The 22,147-nt window shown below is 36.9% G+C and overlaps 2 protein-coding genes across 5 annotated transcripts; one reads left to right on the top strand and one right to left on the bottom strand.

The window, feature by feature from the left end:
• The first annotated feature begins 8,520 nt into the window (after positions 1 to 8,520).
• LOC147863869 (putative arabinosyltransferase ARAD1) lies at positions 8,521 to 11,131 on the top strand. The gene is made up of 2 exons (XM_087319850.1): positions 8,521 to 9,654; positions 9,976 to 11,131. The coding sequence occupies exons 1-2, from the start codon at positions 8,650 to 8,652 to the stop codon at positions 10,498 to 10,500; spliced, it is 1,530 nt and encodes a 509-aa protein (XP_087175976.1). The 5' UTR covers positions 8,521 to 8,649; the 3' UTR covers positions 10,501 to 11,131.
• Positions 11,132 to 16,617: 5,486 nt separating this feature from the next.
• On the bottom strand, positions 16,618 to 20,994 carry NMNAT (nicotinate/nicotinamide mononucleotide adenyltransferase). Of its 4 annotated transcripts, none has more exons than XM_087320435.1 (11): positions 20,914 to 20,994; positions 19,580 to 19,650; positions 19,435 to 19,486; positions 18,764 to 18,840; positions 18,005 to 18,090; positions 17,851 to 17,934; positions 17,669 to 17,759; positions 17,458 to 17,540; positions 17,268 to 17,369; positions 17,123 to 17,178; positions 16,618 to 16,901 (listed from the first exon to the last, which is right to left on the bottom strand). In XM_087320435.1, exons 2-11 carry the CDS (start codon positions 19,587 to 19,589, stop codon positions 16,814 to 16,816), a joined length of 729 nt encoding a protein of 242 aa, XP_087176561.1. In that variant the 5' UTR covers positions 19,590 to 19,650; positions 20,914 to 20,994; the 3' UTR covers positions 16,618 to 16,813. The 4 variants fall into 4 exon arrangements, with proteins under 4 accessions (XP_087176561.1, XP_087176560.1, XP_087176562.1 ...); XM_087320434.1 differs by lacking the exon at positions 20,914 to 20,994 and adding an exon at positions 19,806 to 20,041 and having other exon boundaries at positions 19,580 to 19,721; XM_087320436.1 differs by lacking the exon at positions 20,914 to 20,994 and adding an exon at positions 19,114 to 19,159 and having other exon boundaries at positions 19,580 to 20,036.
• Positions 20,995 to 22,147: the final 1,153 nt, after the last annotated feature.

The raw sequence follows: 22,147 nt of genomic DNA on the forward strand, positions 1-22,147 counted from the left end.
TCGTGGAGTGTTGCGGCATGGCTTGATCACTCTGTTGATAGGTGGATGGACGCCTTCAATGCGGATAGTTGGTGCTACGTATGCATGAGAGGAAAAATTGCCAAGATTCGATTTGAGAGAGGCTTGCAGTCCACATCCCCTAGGTTCCCAGACATTTGGATGTTGATCGCAGGCTTCATCCTGTGGTATGTATGGAAAGCGTGTTGCCTAAAGGTCTTTCAAGATCTGGTGCGGCCCCTAGAGGAAGTGATCATGGACATATGGTTTGCACTTATTAGCTGCCTACGAGGGCAATTGGATGAGGTTTGCAGCCATTCCAATGACGTGGTTACTACCTATTTGCACTTTTGGCAAAAATGGTGGAACATGCCTATGGTGACACAAGGAGGAAGTGGCCCGAGGTGGAACTACTAGCCCCCATGTTGGCTGTTTCAAACTCACTTACCACCCTCCCTTTGTTGTCGACCCCAGGAGTTGTCTTGTACTAGCCATCACTGAAGGGCACCGTTTTTAGCTATAGGTACTTACATTAAGTAGTCAATCCGAAATGCGATGTAACTAGTCTCATTTTCTTGAACTTGATCGGAGGGAGATTCCCCGATCTATGTACAGTCTCTTTGTAATAATCCTTCCTAATTAATGGCAAAGTAGCTTCATTTTGGAAAAGAAAAACAAACAATAATGTTCCTTTCACAATTGAGAGCATATAAAGGTCTATAAAAATACCTTTATACCCTATTAAAATGTTTAACTCATTCTCTCTATTGTCCTTTATGTTCAAGGGGTTTTCCGTATATCCCCATGCTGCAACATAAGAGGTGCTCCTTGGGTTTTATTGGCAATTAAAGGATGATACATGCTTGTTACAGATCACCACAAATATATTATATCATCGCGTAGTGACATTATTGTCTTGGTTATCACTTGAAGCGGAAAAAGTGTGGAATGTATGTAAGTCAAATGCAAGTTGGTGGCAAATATCGCAATGCGGTTGAGATTCTCATTTGTCATTTCGTAAGAAGGTATTAATGTGGAGAGTCATGATTCGTGGTCTCCCATTAGGTTCAACCTTAGGCAGACGAGGATTAGGATCATGTACATGCATCTTTTGCACCATTCCATTGGTAGAGAATACCCATAGATTCAATAAATGCCCTATAGGTCATGTGATTTGGAAGTACTTATAGGAGATTCAGCAAGAGTTATTCAGTTGTTATTTGATGCCTAAACAAGGAGTTTTTGCTCTATATGTTCAAAATTGTCCAAATAACAAGTTGGGGATCTTACTCCAATGTTTACACTATTGGGGGTTGCAACACATTTTGAATATGCATAATGGTTTCATGTTCAATGGTAAACTTGGGGTGAAAGTCCATGTTAAGAAATTAAAGATAAATTCCTCAAATGCATATTCAAGTTTTCTAATGCCTTCACATTATGTCTCTATACTTGCATAAGTAGAGAAGGCTAAGAAGTTGTAATTGTGTGTATTCCATACAATCAATATAATGGTGTATTTTTACTAAAGAGAGAGAGAGAGAGAGAGAAAAGGTTACCAAAGACATTCATATGAAGCAAAGTGGGAGATGATTATGCAATTATCAATTCACACAATTATATGGGGGAAAGTTGGTTTATTTGTAACTATTTCTATGTGTACTTTCATACTATCAATACAAATGGCCTATCCTTGTTTATTTCAAGAGTGAATCTCATGTTCTTTAGCTAGTGTTTATTTGAGCTTGATATCTCAATGCATGAAAAAATATAAACGTGTGGGAATCAATTTTTGGAAGGTATACCTCATACATATGATACATATGTCAACCTCTGACAATAGTTCAGTAAAAGAATATTCCTATTTTTATTTTGGAGTTTGTGCATAACTAAGCAAAACGTATATCTATGCCCTTTCATGTTAATGTGTGGTTACCAACTATGTTAAATTATCATAGTTGAATTAAGAAAAGAATAACCCATAAACGTTCAACAATTTTTTGAAAACCAACAATGAGGTTGGATTTTGTGCATCATATTATCCCACTTGTCCAATATTGTTAGAACAAAGTATGTGGATGAGGAACATATACTTGTGAGCTTAAAGAAGAAGATGATACGTATCTTTGAGTTCCTAAGAACTTTGAGAGTGTGAAGACTAGCAAAGTTCCAAATTGTATGTATGTTATTATGAGTCATATATGTGGATGAGGAACATATACTTGCAAGCTTAAAGGTCGGCCGTATCTCCAAGTTCCTAAGAACTTTGAGGGTGTGAAGACTAGCAAAGTTCCAGAGTGTATGTATGTTATTATGAGTCAATATGTGGATGCAGAACATATATTTGCAAGGTTAAAGAAGAATATGGTACATAGTGTTTAGGGTTTAGGGTTCCAAACCAATTGCCTTGGAATCTCTTTATGAAATTTTTGGTGCTTCGGACAAAGTTCTTGATTTCTTAAAGACATTATCACATGAATGCATGTGCCATGAACATAAACATTTGAGTTCATGATTTTAACATATGCTAGATGTACATAAAAAATAAATATGCCATGTGATATGGGTAAGAAACAAATCTATTGTCCTTTATACTTAAATTTGTAACTTTAGTTTGTTTTTATTTGGATCTTATTTATTGTGTTGTTGTATTACGTTTTTGTTACAAATTTTTGGTTTAGATATTACACTTACGGTATGGTTTTTTTGTCACAAGGTTCTCATTGGGTGGCCAGATGTTGATGAGTACATAATAACATGTAACAATTTGGTTTGAGCTAAAACCAAAACCATGAAGCCAAATCTAAAATTGTGTGGTTTGGTTTAAGCTTTAAAATAAGAAATGGTTTGGCTTGGAAGTTTAATGGTCCAATTTAAAAGTGTTATGATTTAATAGTATACAGTTTGTTAGGCACAACGTGAATAGTGTATATGATCATTTGACATTAAAAATTAGTATAAAAACCATAAACCCAACGCATCTCTTCTAAGTTATTTCATCCTATGTGTAGGTTTAAACCGTTACGGTTTCAATGGTTTTGTTTTACACTATTTCAGCTTGAGGATCTCTTTTGATTTGAATGATTTCAGGGTTTGCTTTGCTTTTGTCTAGTTTGAATATATTTAAATGGTTTGAGTCTTGAGTTTATGATTCCAAGACTTGTTTAAGCCAAACACTGTTGAGGTATTAATGAGTTAGTAATACTCACGAAGGTGATTCTACATTTCAGAAACTTTTCTTCATATTGTTTTTGAAGAATAAAAACATGTTATTCTCAAAGGAATTGGGGACCATTTAAGAAATACAATAATTGCATGTGCAAAGGCTTAGAAGTCCATAAATAGCCTCCATTATGAAACCTAGGGAAATAGATATATGATGATATATCATGTTGTTGATCATTAAAAAAATTCCATGGTGGCATTGGAGGTTTGGGAGAAGAGCCAAATCATGTACTATGACTTCTTCTAGAGTTTTCTTTCGATAAAAATGTTCAAAAGTTGAAGCTAATCTCCTTTTTGTTTGAAGCATTTGTGATGCATACCTGGATAGGGACAATGGGTAGAGGTTTATATTTTAAAAGGTTTTTTGAAATGCTACATGAACTTACTGTGAAAACCTCCAATTTTCAAACAACAATAACAATAGTAAGAAAAAGCACTCTGGCGCTTACCTATATGAGGTTTTTTGGGCGTTATTGAGGAGGCAAATGTGGAAGAAAAATAAAATCAATAGGGTAAATATTATAGAAGAAACAAAGCTAGTAGGTGCATTATGAGAAGTTGTTTGGAATGAGACTAAGGTGTGGCTTGTTTCCTTAGCATGTTTTTTTTTTTTTTTCCAAAAAAACACTACTTCGCATTAGTTAGCAAACAAAATTACATCATAGAACACCCAAAGTTCTTCTCACCAGCCCTCACTCTGGCCTTCCCACCAAAGTGGACATAGTCCCCACCTCATTTTCAACAAACGTATCCAAACAACTCCAATAACCTAATAATTTGTACCATATCTATACAGATTTACAGTACCTAGACGCTGGTGGAAACCGGAAACAGCCATCGGGGTGCTTGGTAGTTCCATTGAGGCCTTGATGATGATCTGCCCACCATAGGAGAATTACCCCATTTCAGCAAGAACTTTGATTGAGATCTTTCAGCTGCATCAGATTCCCCCTTAATTGGGTCGTATCGTCCCTGCAGCCAAGATACCAACTCAAACCAGATATTTAATAATACCTCACCGCTAAGGATCTTTTGTTGTTGAAAAACAAATTTACAACGATTGGTCCAAATGTGCCAGACCGCTAAACAAGACACCATCATCCATATCTCTTCAAAAAAATTTGAGTTAGTGCCATGTCGAACTCCAGCCCGTTGAAACACCTTGTCATCCTGCACTATAAAACCATGTCCGTGGGGTTTTAACTATTCAGCCCAGCCTTCCCCTGTTAACTTCAGCCCTTGTACGGACCCCCATACAACTCTCCCATTCACTCCACATGCTACCACTATCATGAGACTTCTACCGCAAATGTTAATAGCCTCGCTGCAATTCCAAAAACAATGAGGAATTGATGTACATACATATACCTTGGTATTGATGTTTTGTTATCCCTTTCAAATAGCCATCTATTTCTTATTCTTGATGCTTTCATACATGTATTCTCGTCAAAGAATTCAAATCCCTTGATGTATAGTGATTGCCAATATGGGATTAACACAATGTAGTTCATGGGTTTTTGTCCATTAGAATTTGGTGATGCACATTAATTTTCATTGTAAGATTGCATATGAGACACTATAATGTCAAGATTTAAGAAAACTATGTCATGAGTATTGACTCGCATGATTCGTACGCAATGAATAACTTTATAGAGAATATATATGATGATATAATATGAAAACAGGTAGGCATGTTGAGATTACAATCAACCATCATGGTAGTTACATACTAGTATGTCAACCTTTTCAAGAAGTATCATAATTTTTGTATTTTAAGCGTGTTTTGTATGTACCTCTCAGGAGGGCACCCTTGCATGCAGGTATGGTCCCCATATACCATAAAAGGACAAATAAATGAAATCTCATATGTGGGCACACACATGGGAAATGATATTAAAAATGAGCCATGCCGCTCACCCCTCGGTATCCACGAGCTAAGAAGACACAACTATATATGTACATCAATGTGTTCCCCACATTGACAATGACATCCTAAATGTATGAAGTTATCAACTTATTTACTTTATAATCTTATTTATTGTGGTGCATTCAAGTCTTTTTGTAGCAACATTGAGCCCACACAAAGTTTATACGATGAATTCACTTGCCATCCTTGATCCGGTTAAATAGTGAAGCTATACCATATTGATCCTTTGTTAGATAAATTAAATTGTCCCAATCCCCTTCGAGATAGTTTGATGTTTGCTTACCTAATTTTAACTGAAAAGCATTTAATTCATATTAAGTTCTTGATTTTGTATCCATAGCCTAAATTGCATTGGAGTACATGCAACTAACGCCATGTAGAGCAATGAATGAAGGCCAACACATGGACAATTAAATGAGTACCAACAATAGAAAATGGGATGAAAGAAAAATTAATTTATTCAGGAAATGTAAACAAAATAGGCACATAGAAAAACGGAACAACAAGCTTGTATCACGTGTGCCATTTCCTTTGAGAAAAGTATTGTGTTAATATCAATGAGTCTTTGATGGAGCTCCATATAGTGTCCTTAAGAAGAGCCAAAAGTGGACTTATTATATAGATGTGACTATTTACATCTTTCTATATAATGGCATAGATCTTGAGAGGTGAGTTCCTAATCATGACAATTTACCATGGGAGCTTTGCAATAGTTAGAAGAATAGATCTCTATCATATTGCATAGTAAAAGAAAAATGAATTGTTCTTTTATGCGTGGAATGTAAGTATCTAGGTTAAAAGTTAAAACTTTTACAGGAAAAGAATTCCTAATATGAAAATGATGCTATTGCATAGTAAAAGAAAAATGAATTGTTCTTTTATGCGTGGAATGTAAGTATCTAGGTTAAAAGTTAAAACTTTTACAGGAAAAGAATTCCTAATATGAAAATGATGCCCAAGTGTCAAAGGTGTAAAGCTACTAGCATCCATAGAAATGCCTAATTGTATTGAGCATTGAAAGATTTATCCAGATAAAAACTGTTGAAAATCTACCTAGTTGACTACTCTTGAATAGAAAGTGGATTTTCTAAAAGTACATGAGACTTACATCCAAATTCTAATTAATGAGGCATTAATATTATTCATATAGCATGTGGAATTTTACGTGTATAACTAACTACTCATCAAAGGTGATATTTGGGATGGCTTTATACGAGCCCCTACGTCATATGGTAATTTTCTTGAAACATTGTCTCCATAGACCTCTGAGAGCACCCATTTGCACAAGCATATTTGAAAAGTTTAAGAGAAAAAGTGTGTCTACTACTAATACTACTCCACAACCATTACATATGTGCTTAAATTTCATTACTCAAAGCTGATGCGGAAATGCTGAAGCACCTTTGTTCTACAAAGCATTAGCAGATGTCTCTTATGATATAGACCTTCTGAAAATGAAAAATGCAAGTAGAAATGTGACAAAGGCATTCCCAACCTAGCAAAAGTTGAGAAAAGTTGTGAATTTGGTGTTCTTATGAAATGATGTACAAAGAAAACTATTAACTTGTCTCATTCAATTCTTTTATGTCAAAGAGACTTCTAATTGTTGGTGACTTGGTATTCTACAACCATTCGCTAATAAAAGAACCTTTGACAATTAAAAATCGGCATACACGAGGGCATTGCTCTCATTTCGAGGGAGCCACACAAAGTAGAAAGGCAAACATGAGTTATGCCCGTGTATGGTGCCTTATTTGGGGCTTGGAGCAATATCTGCGCTACGTTATTCAAATGGAACATTAAAAAAAAAAAATCATAAGAGAGGGAGAGAAAATGTTGCATTTGAATAACTATTTTAAAGTAGTTCGACCAACAACTCCCACATTTCTGACACCAGAGACAACACTGCAAAATTTGACATTTGAACTACTATTAAATTTATTTTTTTAAGTACGCCACACTAATTCTCACAAGTTCCAATGCAATGCTTTTTTTAAAATTTCTCGCCGCAGAGAGGTGGGGTAATATAACTCGAGGTTTTATATAGGCGAAGGAAAAGAAGAGAGGCAAGAAGCGGGCATTTGGGAAAAGGTAGTAGAAATCCTTGAGAGCAACCCACGTTTCGTATCCGGCACGCGAGTCGAGGATCGAGGCTTATTGTCATGGAGCGGGCGCCGATCCGAAAAGCCGAGCCACAGCAAAGTCATGCGTGAGCAAATGCGGGGCCGAATCCAGGAAGTTAAGGCTTAAACAGGAAAAGAAGGCGACCGACCGGTCTCCGGAAATGCACAATGTGCGTGCTATGTGCGTGTGTGTGTGTGTGTGTGTGTGTGTGTGTGTGTGTGTAACGACGTCCTTGCAGAACCCTTTGTGAAACAGGGAGAGAGAGGGCAGGCGCGGAGGGGCAGAACGTGTAACTACAGTAAGAACTGTTTCCGAGAAACAGTTGTGGCCTTTTATCAGGGGAGCAGGATCCGTCGGGCGGGGGCCTATAGGGTGAAAGCGGGGTGAAATCGATCGATCGATCATGTTCTCGGGACTAAAAAAAGGAGAAGGCGTTGGGGCGTGCCTTGTACCTCTACTACCTCTATCTCTATCTATCTATAATTCTATCTATCTATCATTCTATCTATGTATTTGGTGGTATTTCTTACTTTCTTTTGTTGGTTGGGTTGGTTGGTTCTTGTTGGGGGGGTATGTAGTGGGAAGGGGGGGAATTTCTTCACCTTTTCTTGCTTCTCTTTCTCTTTCTCTTTCTCTTTCTCTTTCTCTTTAGTCTCTTTCTCTCATGTAAATGAAGGCAAAGAAATGTTAATGTAAAAATGTGGGTCCTCACTCCTCTCCTCTCCTTCCTGTTTTTGTCTGCTTTTTGTGTTATAAGACTCTCTCAGCAAGACAACAGAAATGAAGAAGAAGAAAGAAGCTTCTTCTTCTTCTTCTTCTTCTTCTCCTCTTCCATAACTAGCTTCTTCTTCTTCTTCTTTTATATTCTTCTTCTTCTTCCTCTTTTTGCACAGACGCCGACATCCCTGCCAGAGGAAGCGGCCTCCTTTTCTTCCATAGCTCACCACAATTGACCATGCAATGGTCTTTTTTGCATACACTCTCATCAGCGTGGGCTCATCAAATATCAAAGATCCCTGGTCAGGCCCCCAAAACAAATTTTAATAAAGTGGCTCTCAATAATGCTCCTCCGTAAATGAAAATAAATAAACGAAGCTTGAAGAAGATCCCATCTTGCAGAGAAGCTTGCCCCTTTTTGGTATGTTAAAAATTCTTGAAGTTGTATATGAATCATAGTACCGAGTGACAATAATAATAATAATAATAATAATAAAACACACACCACCATTAGGATGGTCTAGGTTGAGAGGAAGCTCTTTGAAACTGTAGAAAAAAAATAAAATTAGTTAGGGTTTTTTATTTTGTTTTTCGTTGTTGGGTTTTCCTTGTTTGTGCAAATAGTTGAATGCTAGCTATAGGTAGCTGTAGCTACTATAATGGCTATTCTGGTGGACCACCGCCATCTTGCTTCTTCGAAGGTAGGATTTGGTCGGCCAAATCGGTCTCGCCGAGGCAGTGCTATGGCCATCGTAGCTATCATTGCGTTAATAGTGTTTTTGGGTTGTTCCTTTGGCCGCCCCTTGGATTTACAAGGCTTGATTTGGACGGACATGCATCGTGGCCGCCTATTCTCACGCAAGTCCGAACCTCTCAATGCCGCCCTCGATAATCTTGATCATTCCGCCATCGTAACTTTGTCTACAAAGAAAGATTTGGGACATGTATATTCCTCAGGTTTGAGGAATCTGAACATCAAACTCGAGTCTTGCAACGATAATAGCACTACAGCCAGTGCCCTTCTCAAGGTTTTTATGTATGATCTTCCGCCTGAGTTTCATTTCGGCATGTTGGATCAATCATATTCGTCAAGCCACCAAATTTGGCCGATCAACATCTCCCAAGTGCCAAGGTACCCAGGAGGTCTCAACTTGCAACATAGCATCGAATATTGGCTTACGTTAGATCTCCTCTTTTCTTCAACCAAACCAAAGCACATGACCTGTTATTATAAGGTTGCCACAATCCTTGTACCAAACCCAAATGATGCAGACATTTGTTTTGTTCCATTCTTCTCGTCTCTGAGCTATAATAGGTATCATGGTGGGGGGTCCCTGGACAGTGTGAATACAGACAAAAACACTGAGTTGCAAGAGAGGCTAATTCAGTTTTTGCACAGACAAAACGCGTGGCGGAATTCAGGCGGCAAGAATCATGTCATCCTGATGCACCATCCGAATAGTTTGCATGTGGCACGAGAACAGTTGAGATCGGCGATATTTGTGGTTTCAGACTTTGGGCGATATCCAAGTCAAGTTGCAAATGTTGGGAAAGATGTGGTCGCCCCCTATAAACACATGGTTCCAACCTATAAAAATGACCGCTCGAGTTATCAGAGCCGAACAACACTTCTCTACTTCCAAGGGGCCATTGTTAGAAAAGAGGTATAATTTCCATAATTATTGTTACGCCTTGTATTATATGTCAGTGTAGATCTTGTCCTTTGTATGTAAAAAAATGCATAAATCAGGCCTCCAATACCATCTGACTTCGTGATAGGGCTATATATTTCATTGTGAACTCCCTTGGCTGTTGATAGAAGCTTGTTTATATGAGCATGTGTAATTATATATTAAGAGTCAAATTAAGGCAAGGGATTAAGAAAATGATTATATTTCTTTACTTAAAAGATAATTAGCTGCTAATTTAATGAAGTGCAATTTGGTCAGCCCTGAATCAACAATTGGTGATTGATTGATGTCCAGGGAGGCATGATTCGGCAACAACTTTATGAGATGCTCAAGGATGAGCCAGGAGTTCATTTTTCAACAGGAAACACTCAAAATGATGGGATACGGAGTGCGTCAGGGGGTATGAAATCCTCTAAATTTTGTCTCCACCTTGCAGGGGATACACCATCTTCGAATAGGTTATTTGATGCCATAGCTAGCCATTGTGTCCCGGTGGTTATCAGTGATGAGATAGAACTTCCTTTCGAAGATGAGCTAGATTATTCGAGATTTTGCTTATTTGTGAGGTCCCAAGATGCTCTTCAGAAAGGGTTTTTGATGGACATGCTTCAAAGTGTGAAAGAAGAAGAGTGGACCCGCATGTGGATGCAGCTCCAGGTTGTGGATCGACACTTCGAGTTTCAATATCCATCTTTTCCCGGTGAGGCAGTCGATATGATATGGAAAAGCATTGCTCAAAAGGTTCCTCAAGTAAAACAGATATTACACAAGGAGAAAAGGTATTCCAGGTCAAGATTACCGAACAAAAGGAATGCGTAAGGTGTGGTCGCAACATTCTTTTTTCAAAAGAAACTGACTGGATAAAGCTAAGGCAAAGGGGTATTCTACATTCAGAAGGATTCATAATCGTATAAAATGTAAATGCTATTGTGGGAATGTTTTTTGACAGAGCGTTAGCCTCATGCCTAGCTCTTTACTTCCCAAAAACATGATTGACTTGATGCGATGGAGGTAAATAATTGAGAATAGCGAGGAAAATAGACTTACCCTCGGCTCTGTTACAAGCGAAGAATGTTAGAAGTTTGATATGTTTTTGGGCATTCGGTTCGGAATAGGAACGATTAAGATCTGAATATCTTCTTTAAGTGAGCTTTTTACACACCACATGTTTACCACAGAGAGACAACATAAGGATGTGATATGCCTATGTGTATTCTATGTTAAGTTAAGAGGGTATGGCAAACGTGACCAAAGGAGAGCCTGAATGCTCACAATTGTGTATAAAGAAGGAATTATCAAGTGCCTGTGTTGAATGCAATATTATCGGGAGTAGAAGTTGAGAAAGGACTTTCGGAACTCATCCCATGAATATTATTGATAGTTTTGTTATTAGCCAATAACAATCTTTCCTTCTAATATAAACCCTTTAATGGTTTGGGTGTTATTTGTTCCAATGGTGGTGAGTGAATTAGCAAGATGAAGAGCGAAGCATAGTTTGGATTCAAATAGTTATGTTACTAAAACACCATGTAATGCAATTGTGCTAATTAATTACGGTTTTTGATGTTCTCAAAATCTTCCACAAAGTTGCATGCAATTACGAAATGTTTATCTACACTTTTTGCGACAATATTAAGAAAACATTTGAAGAGATATCATATATGCTAGTATCTTTTCACGAAGACCATACATGAAGTTGGAAACCTGTTTTCAACATGCAATTTAAACTATGCTCTCAATTTCTATTTTGCATTGTAATAGATGAGCTGAACTTTCCTCATCAATCTGTGGAGCCATCAATGGGATGTTTGAGAAGAAAAATTCCTAGTGAGTAGAATAATAGAAAACAAAAAATTGCTTTTGAAGGTTTAACAAAGTGAACAAAAAATCGTGCTAGATCATTTGTAATGTGATAGGCATGTGTTTATAAATGGTACTCATTTGAAGCATGCATGATCTAGAGTGGCATCGAAGCAAAATTGTCTTGAAGTGTTAATGTTTTTCACATTTCCATCTTGTTTCTTCATTCCTAGCATTCGTTATGCATTTAATACAAGGAAGCTGAATGGACACATAAGTTGGATGTGCTTCGATATTTACATATATTTACAAAGTTCAAACCTTCTTGAGTGGTTAGTCCATCGTATCATAGAATTCAACTATTCATGGAAGTCATGACTCATGATCACACAAGTTGAATGAACACATTAAAGGCACCAGAGAGGACACATCATTTTTCCTTTCATCATCCATCATGTTCTCCTATAGTTACGTACCATCTAAACTGTAATGTATTCATTTTCTTGAAGAAATAAAGCATGTGAGTAGATTGCGTCTCCATCCTAATTTTTTAGGTTCGCTTGAATGGCAATAGCAAAGGGTTGGTGACAATTTTTTGTATATGTTTGAATCTTGATGTTAACAATTTGTACTTTCTTCTCTTCTCCTTTATATGTGATGGTTGGTAACCTTTTTTGATGCATTCCTTCTCTCCATTGTAATGACTTCTAGCATCTATTTACATTGTCTTTTAACCCTTAAAAAATGGCAGTACTTTTCACTTCTTGTGTTTTGGAAAGAAATGACAAATACATTGTAAAGCCATTTCTATTAGTAATGCCTTGGCTTGCATGATGTCAAACTAAAACATGAAGATGTTTTATGAGAAATGCAACATCAAATTGGTTACTCAAGACTTTGCCACCACATTAATGTTTCAAATTTTGAGCTTTACCGATGTATCATTGTGTTTACATAACCATTCGATTGTTATAAGTTCGTGATTTACTTTTGAGAATGTAATATGTGCTTTAGCATGTAATGTTTTGTTAAGTTCTAATTTTTCCTCCCATATTTTTTTAGTCACTAGGGAAAATACACAAAGTTTTTCAACTTGTTTGGAAAATAAATGACAATGCTAAAATTGGAAAGAAATTTATATTGATTTTTGTATTAGAAAACTCATGTTTTTCCTTTTGAAACTACATTTGTAAAATTATACAAGTGTTTCATACGCTCATAACAATTGCCTAGTCAAAGCAACAAGTTGTTAGTGTAAAAATGTATTGTTTTTATTACTTTATTATCATTTTGTATTCTTTAATAATAATAACACACTTTGTAATTCATGTTAATCAAAGTTGTAGACCCTACCACTTACTTGAGTGCGAGTTTGGTTTCAATGAACTTTCATGTTCTAAAACATATACATATTGAATCATGGTTTAAAACTTTAATTTACAAAGCAGCACAACACATTACTATTGGATGTAAATGACATTGGTTGTGTCATGTTACATAAGCTAGATGAAAAAAAAAAAACCCGAATAAATCAGATTCTATGTTGGAAAATCAACATGCATAAATAATGTAAATCAAAGGATATGGTTTATATTCCTTGTGGATACTTAAATATTAACATTCATATGTTATGTTAGTTATGATAGTTCGTAACCCAAGACCCCATTATGTTGCCATAAGCTAGGTGATACAAAAACAAACAATACATATTGTATGTTGGAGAATCAACATACATAAATAATGTAAATCTAAGGATATGGTTTATGTTCCTTGTGGGTACTTAAATATTAACATTCATATGTTATGTAAGTTACAATTCTTCATAACCCAATACCCCATCATGTTGCATAAGCTAGTAGATGAAACAAAAACAATACCAAACAAGGCCGCAAGGCATTGTAAGTAGGCTCATCTTCTTTTACTTGATCGGAGGAAGACTCCCCGATGTGTGTATAAGTCTCCTTGTAGACTCTCTATGTAATAATCCTTCCTAACTAATGGGAAAGTAGCTTCATTTTGAAAAAAAAACAATACCAAACAATACATATTGTATGTTGGAGAATCAAATGCATAAATAATGTAAATAAAATGATATGGTTTATATTCCTTGTGGGTATTTAAATATTAACATTCTTATGATATGTACGTTAGGATAGTTTGTAAACCAAAAATGATGTGGACTAAGAATAATCCAGCTCCTTATTAAATTCATGTGCTCCTCTTACGGAAAGTTGTCTTGAATGTTATGACACCATAAGTCCATTTACAAAGTAATATGCAAGTTCACAAAAAATTGCTAATACAATCGAAATTGGAACACCCTAAAACCTAGTAAAAATAATTGGGGAAAGAGTTGAACTCTGATGCCCGAGGAGTGGCGGCCCTCGGAAGGCAAAGTAGTGGTGGTTGTTCAATCCAAGCCTAAAGTTAAAAGAACCGACTAGCATGGAGGACAGGGTGGCCCGCACCATAATGAGGGCCTAGTCAAGTTTAAGAGAATGATTGGTCTTAATGCAACCGTTGTTTTGGAACCCTTGTATTAGAAGCGAAGATGATATGATGCTTGGCCAGAAAAAATACTTGCATGGGGCCAAATGTTAGGGTATAATGTTAGTTTAGTAAGAGATTTGGAGGTTTTCAAAATGAAGAGGGAGGGTCAGGTTAGTAGTACTATGTTTACTAACAGGCTGGAAAAGGTGACCCAGTTGATAGATAAGGTTGTTGATGGTCGAGCTAGGTTGAATGACTAAGACGAGGTCGGGTTTGGGTTGTTTGTAGGTGAGGGTGATGCACAAATTATCCGTGGCAGGGGCCCATCTAATGAGTATCATTTGTGGGGCAACCTAAGTGCTTTGACAGACAATGGCCAGTGGTTGGCAGTTGTTAGGGGCATGACCATACGGTATAATCTTACCACGGGATATTATATGGTCATGCCCGTAATATCAATGTGGGTGGCAATGTTGGAAGGTACGAAGTGGCAAGTAAACCCGGATCGGAATTGATTATAAACTTTGGATATTTGGCAACAAGCCCTTATGTGATTTGGAGTGGGATTCACTAGAGGTATGGTGGCAGAAACCGGGAACGAACAAACTGGGAAGGTTTTTCGAGTACAATACTAAGATAGGAAGGCAAATCATTGGCTCCAAATCAATGGGCGCTCCTCAAACTCACAATAGTTTGGGGGATAAAGGCATATCTGATGACTTGGTTAAGTTGTTTTGGAGGAGACTATGGGCGTTCAATATGCCAGAAAAAATAAAGTTTTGGTTGTGGCTTCTTAGCCATAAGACGGTACCTGTGGGGGAGTGGCTAAGGTGTCGTGGTGGGGAGGCTGATTGCAAGATATCTGGACACTCTTTGGACTTGATCCTTCACTGTTTTTGGAATTGCGCAAAGGCAATTAGCATTTGGGGTAGAAGTCTCAGGATCATGGCAGCATGCGGTGTGAATGGGAGAGTTGTATGGGGATCCTTACAAGGGCTGAAGTTAACGGGGGAAGCCTGTGCAGAACAATTAAACCTGCATGGTCATGGATTTATAGTGCAAGGTGGCAATGTGTTTCAATGTGTTGGAGTTCGACTTGGCACAAACTCTACATTTTTTGAGGAGATATGGATGATGGTGGCTTGCTTATCGGTTTGGCACATTTGGACCAAGTGTTGTAAGTTTGTTTTTCAACAACAAAATGGTGTTGTTAAACATCTGGTTCGAGTTGGTATCTTGGCTGCGGGGACAATACGACTCGATTCAAGGGGAATCAGATGAAGCAAAAAGAGTTTGGTCAAAGTTACTGCTAAAATGGGACAATTCTCCTATGGTGGTCAGATCATCATCAGGACATAAATGGAACTACCAAGCACCCAGATGGTTGTTTCTGCCAATGGCTTCCATTAGTGATCAAGGGCTATAAATATGTATAACTATGTTACAAGTTAACTACCATGTTAAAAGAGTTGATGGGATACTTTTGCTGTAAATGAGGGGGTGGGGACTATGATCACTTTGATGAGAAGGCCAGAGTGAATTTTGCTGAAATTTGTTGGTCTTTGATGTACTTTGTTTGCTAACTAATTGAAGTAGTGTTTTTTTGGGGGGAAATAGCCAGAAATTATCAAAGCTTTGTCATGAGGTTCTTTCCTACAACAATGGGTGTAAATTGAGCATGAACAACCATAAACTATAAAGACAAAAATTCACTCCAACAGATGTACACAAATCTTATGCATGGTAATGGTTCAATTTAAGCAAAGACCAAGGATGAGGTGAAGCCCTAAGGATTCTTCAAATTTTGATTGTTATTAGTTCGAGATTTTTAAATATCACCATTCTGAACTAAAGCAAATGTCAACATTCGCACTATAACTTGTTCATCAAGGTTGCTTGGAACTATGATAACATACATGACGTGTTCGGTAAAACTGATTGACAACTATTCAAATAAAATGGATATGGAGACAAATTGTAAATCAAGCGAACATCTATGAGTATTTTTTGGCGCTCTTGACCATGATTAAAATAAATCCAAGAAAAACAATCGCAGACTCTAGAGATTTTCTTTATTTAATGACACATCTTGCGATTAAAATAATGACCTTTCCATGACCAAATAACACAATAATGGGGGACAACAGCTTCACAATGCTATTACCTACTAGCATATAGCATCCTCTATTATGGCCAAATGAGACAATAGCAACCAATGAGTGACCAAGATAATGGTGAAAAACTTTAGTACTAGGAAATTGCACCATAACTGAGATATGGCAACAATAAAAAAATAACAGAAGGGAAACCATGTTCAGGGGAGCTCATATCGGCAACAATGGAAAAATAATACAATAACTCCAATATGTCATGTTGGGAACTACTTTACTACATTTTTATCTATAGATACACTGGTTTCTATCCACCTAAACATACATTTGTCCATTGATTGTCCACCTATAGATGCAATATCACCGCTTCTATTTAGAAGCACTGATATCTTAAATAACAGTACGTGTTTAATGTTGGATTCATGAGTATAAACCCCAAATTTTCCCATCACGCTCTTTATCTGTTTTGATTCTGTTTGGTGTAAAAGTAATAATATTAAAAGGTACATAAATAACTCAAAAGTTTTGGACATCATTATTCGTTAGAAAAAACTGACCCTTGACATGTTTTATTAATAAATATAAAATGATAGATCTTTATGATGTTAACTGATATTATGATAATAATCAATTGATAAGAACACATGGATTGATGTTAATTTCCACGTCCCACATGAACCAATTTACAGATGAAATGGATTCAGACTGATAAACTCATGCTCCAATCATACTTAAGGATATAGATTATTTGACTTGATGTAGTCCACAACACTTGGTGGAGTCAAGAGATCGATCGGAAGACCCTTGGACAAGTTGTCCCTGTCATAGAATGTAAACATGGAAATTATTTCTTCCTCTATCAAAGTTTCTTCCTGATTACAAGTTTCCAAAAGATGGTCAGCTTCTATTCATGTGTGTGAGGTACTCTTTCTTTTATTGTTTCAGTAAAACAAAAGAAGACAAGTGTGTAATGCATTCCAACATTTCTAAAACATTTTCCTCAACAAAAAGTGTAGAATAGAGATAAGCCAATTGCAAACCGGAGTTTTGTAGAGCTCAGGTCACTTTCAATATCATTAATGATGATTATGTTTTCCTGCATTGATTGAAAGTGAAGCATGAAAAGAATATAAATAAAAAGAATCTAGTTATCAAAACTTAAATAATGTTTTATACGAATGCCACCTTATGTCTTGATAATAAATCGTTCTCAGAGATCAACTTCACCAAATCCCGCCCTCCTCTCTGGACACAAATAAGACCATGCTCTCGACAGATCGTTTCCACCTCAAGATAAAAACGACCGTAAAACATTATCCATTAGTTGATAAGAGGTGCCCTGATAAATATAACAGCATAGAGGATCGCACCACACCTGATCAGGAATCCAAATACCCGGTTTTGTGAATGATTCCAACAAGTCGGCTCCGCACAACAGAAAGACTCGCAGAGTCATTCCTAGAAGGTGTGACAAAACAATTGACAATACACATAAGCATAATATATTTAGTACAAAACCTAAAATCATCTTTGACTAATATTAACATTTTTAACTCAAGAAGATGAACCAAAATAGTTACACTAACTGTCATCACTGGCGATGGATTCAATCGCCTGCAAGGAAGATGCTACTCTAGCCAGCACCTTCAATGTTCGTTGATACGTCCGCTGCAAGGCCTGCCTTAAGAGAGAAAACATTTTTTCTCTTTTAAGCCCTAGTGTTGGTTGTATGATCGATTTTGAGTGAAAAAGATTGATTGTACTGTACCTCCCATGGATCTACCATGATGAATGACGAATTCTCTACTGCAAGCTGACACATTTTGATTCTATGTTCTGCAGAAACCAAACCCTAAAAGAAAACCATTTACTATCATTTTTTATACAGAATTGATATTTCCTTATTGTTTTTTCGTACTTACTTCCTTCCCATACGCATTATTGACCGGTGACATATAACCACCCAGACAATGATAACCACGAGAAATAAGAGCTTTCTTCCCCAAATCTGAGGAAAAAAAAGACTGTCAAGAAGAAGTTCCAGAACTGGCCCCACGTGTGTTACATAGTCATAAAATCTTATCTAATAAAGATGACCACTAGCAACTGCCAAAATAATTGCACACTTCTTTGCCATTCTCATAATACTTAATTGTAATAAACAGTTGAACTACAACATAACAACAAATGAAGCACCACACATTTGTATTGTCTGGACTTTGTGCTTGTAAATAAATAAAAAATTACGAGAAACATATTGTGTATCATAACCCCTATCAGGTAGGTCAGTTTTGCATAGCCAAAACTCACTTCAACAGCAGAGGACCATCAACACTTGGAAACCAGAGAACTTTCAACAGCTAGAACCAATTATATCTCTATCTCTCATACCCTATGCTTACATATACGGAAAACATGTACAATTATTGCAAATCTTTAAGTATCTTGGTATCGGTGTACCCACCACAAAAAATGGAGTGTATGCTTTGAGTCTAGACTTCAAGCTGGTTAAAAAAGCTATTATATGTTGGAAAACCAATGCAACCAGAGTAATACTCATCAATGGGAAGTGAAACTAATGTTAATAATCTAATATATTTGCCTCCCTTTTCAACATATAGTATCTACGTGAATACCAGAAATATTATTACTATTTGAAGAGTTGATTGCCATATTATTACCAAACATATGTAAATGCATGTAAGTGGGAGGATTGAAGCTTCCGTTCTCCACCAATACTCCTTGGATTTTAGTCTCCCTACATCCAAAAGAAATAAATAAGGCAAGATTTGTATTCAACTTAAAAGTTATATGGTTTCAAGAAATAACTAGCTTCTTTGGTGACAGCGCCACCATGTAATATATCGTAATGCTCATCTGATCTGCTGAAGCATCTTCATACGGATATTATATCTTTAAGCTAAGCATTTTCAGCTATTCATAGATGAATTTACAAAGTTATAAGCCCTACATGATTATCAACAATAGCATAGACATATAGGAGAAAGTGATTGTTAAGGCTTGCATGTACCTAATTCTAAAGGCGTCAAACCTTCAAGGGAATCCTAAGAGGATATCTGAAAAGATAACAAAGACATAGAAGTGAATGTGAAAATTCATAGGACTTTCATGCGGAAGCAAAAGAACTACTTATCCTATTATTTCTCACAATCCATCAAGGTTAAACTTCATCATGAAGAATCAATAGAATCTTCTTCATAATGTGTGTCTTTCTCTGTTCACCTTCGTGTCATTTGTTGCACACAAGCAAGCCTTTTTACCAATAATGTCAGATTCCATCATCATAAATTTACAAAATTTGTTAATTATGCCTAAATGTTATAACACTTACTTGGAAAAGTCTTGAAATTTTAACTTGTCAACCGGCAACGCAATGTAAAGATCTATCAAATCAGAAAATACCTGGAAATGTAAGGATAGTTTGGCATTGAAAGCAAAAAGCTAACCATCTCAGCGATTGTAGGCAAGCTTTGTACCTTCTTCCATTCAACTATCAGTGGTTGGCCTCTGATCAACTTCCCCAGATTCTGATGGATCCTGTCAAGATCTTAAAGGAACACACAAACATACACTCATAAACCCTAAACCTCTAATGGTATGTCCTGTCTTGGTGAAACCCTAAGCATCACAGGAAAACAATGTGGGTTGGAAAACAAATCTAGAGTTATCAATACAGATAGAAGATATATAACAATGATCTACCTCATCAACAAATACCAGATACATGTATGCAATGTGCATATATGTCAGACAAAGCAATGATGCTTGTTTACTTTTCTACTTTGTCCACATCCATGATCCATAGAGACAGACACCACCACACCAGAATATACCAGTCTACAGAGAGATAATCCAAAGAGTCCATCCACTTGAGCCATTTATCCTCCCCAGAAAAAAAACCATCTTCATGAATTTTGAATCGGATTCTATGCACCCACATTTTTTCATCAACTCAAACTGTGACACAATGTCCATCTCGATGCCCGTCTGTGACTGACAACTCCGGTATTAGCTGGCACACCAGCGTTCTGATGGATGGATGCCCCCATGAATAATAACATAGGAACCTCGTGTGCGAAGTGTGCGAAGAGGATCGCATGCTCATGTATTCGGGTGAACAACTAACAACCTAGGCCTAAACCTTGTTTAGTGCAAGGAAAAAGAAATGAATTTGCTGATAATTGCATTTGGAGTTGTAGGAATTGACATATTTTATCATTTTTCAACTAACCACATTCATCATACAAACAACGCAATGGCAATTACTACTAGACCTATTGCACCATGCACTATTTATTTGTATAGATGCAACTAGAAACAATATTCCAACACATAACACCTTACATAAATGTTAATATGAGGTGTGTCCGACAGAACCAACCACATTTATCGTGGCTGGTGAAGAACAAGCAGCCTTCAATAACATGGAGACCACTTCTACACCACTAATTAGATTACCCAAAGGAAGAAAAATATCGGAGGTGTGTCCGGGAGAACTGGTAAGAATAAGCAGCCAGTAGTGTGGCTGGTGAAAGTTCGACTCAGGCAGCCAAAGGCTTAAAAAAAGCTGGCTGCCATATCAATATGGTGCTCACATGAATTTCCGATTTCATTCGAGTATGATTTACACACTGGATGTTTTCATTCGAGTATGCTTTTAGGTAGAAATAAACAAAATTAAATTATTAATCGGATTAACAGGACTATTAATAGGATTACATCTTATGAATATTCAAACACAGAGAGAGAGAGAGACAGAGAGAGAAACAAAAACAGAAACAGAGAAAGAAAAATAGGCTAAGATACATACCTTAGAGCGGTGAGCAGGAGATGTCGCGGAATCGTTGAGCAGCGAGCAGGAGGAGATCAGATAGACACACACACACACACACACACACACACAGGGGAACAGAAACATAACAACTTTTTCTTTTTAACCTTCTGTTTTTTCCAAAACTATATAATTAGCCGGTTCAAGAACTATGAACCGGCTCGATTATTCCGGTTTGTAAAGAAATCTGGGACTTTGCCCACATTGACCGGCAAAAGTCCCAATGTAATCGGAACGCTGACACTGTTGTTGTTCCTCGGACTTTGCCCAACACTGTTAATAAATTATTAGATTGGTGTATTTCCCCGTTTTATAATCATTCATTTGTGTTTCTTGCTTGTAGGAATTGGCAATGCTTGGCTCAAGCTTGAACTAAGCCATTAAATTGTTTATAAACGGTTTGGTTGTTTGGCGGTTTGGTTCAAGCTTGAGCCTCCTTAACCGGTTTAGGCTCGATTTGGCAAGGGTGAAGCTAAATTGAACCGTTTATGGCCAAACCGGTTGCTAAAGCGGTTAAGGCTTAAACAATTTTGGCCAAACCCATTACTAAACCGGTTAAGCATTAACCAGTTAAGGAGCTCGTTTGGTTCAAGTTTGAAAACTTTCTAATGGGTTTGGTTTGGATGAGGCCACACCGGTTAAGCCGAAACCGACCCGTTGTTGATTCCTACTTCTTGATGTGATATACCAAAGTCAACATTAATGGAAGTTGACCATTTCTTGTTTGAACAAACTGTCATCATTTTCAACCACAATAATTTTTAGATTTATCATCAACGTTAGTGAGCATGATCTCAAACTAAAATGCCCAAACATTAACTTAGTCAATGCATGAACCCCCGATCTTCATTCTAACGGGTGAGCTCAAACTATTGTTGTGATTAATGTTATCACATTCAACTACTATGTTTTTAAGAGTTTTCATTGATAAGAAAATATTAAATTTATTGGTCAATACATGGACCTCAATCTTATGATTGTAACGGTCATGCTCAACAATTACACTATTCTAATTATGTACAAATATTTTAATGGACTTGAGTTGATAAGCGTTAGATGATTCGGCGGGCAAGCCTTTAAAGCATCTTAAATTTTGTATAACGGAAATGGTTCCACATTCTACTAGAGCCCATAATATCTTATTGATTGAATTTTTAAGCTGGGTGTTGACAATTTAGCAACAAAAACAACTTGTTTTTCTAACCTTGTGTGA

Source organism: Azolla caroliniana, unplaced genomic scaffold (assembly GCF_043228905.1).
Source record: "Azolla caroliniana isolate FFs.n. ecotype wild unplaced genomic scaffold, voAzoCaro1.0.p SCAF_5, whole genome shotgun sequence".
In the NCBI taxonomy this organism is placed as follows: Eukaryota; Viridiplantae; Streptophyta; class Polypodiopsida; order Salviniales; family Salviniaceae; genus Azolla; species Azolla caroliniana.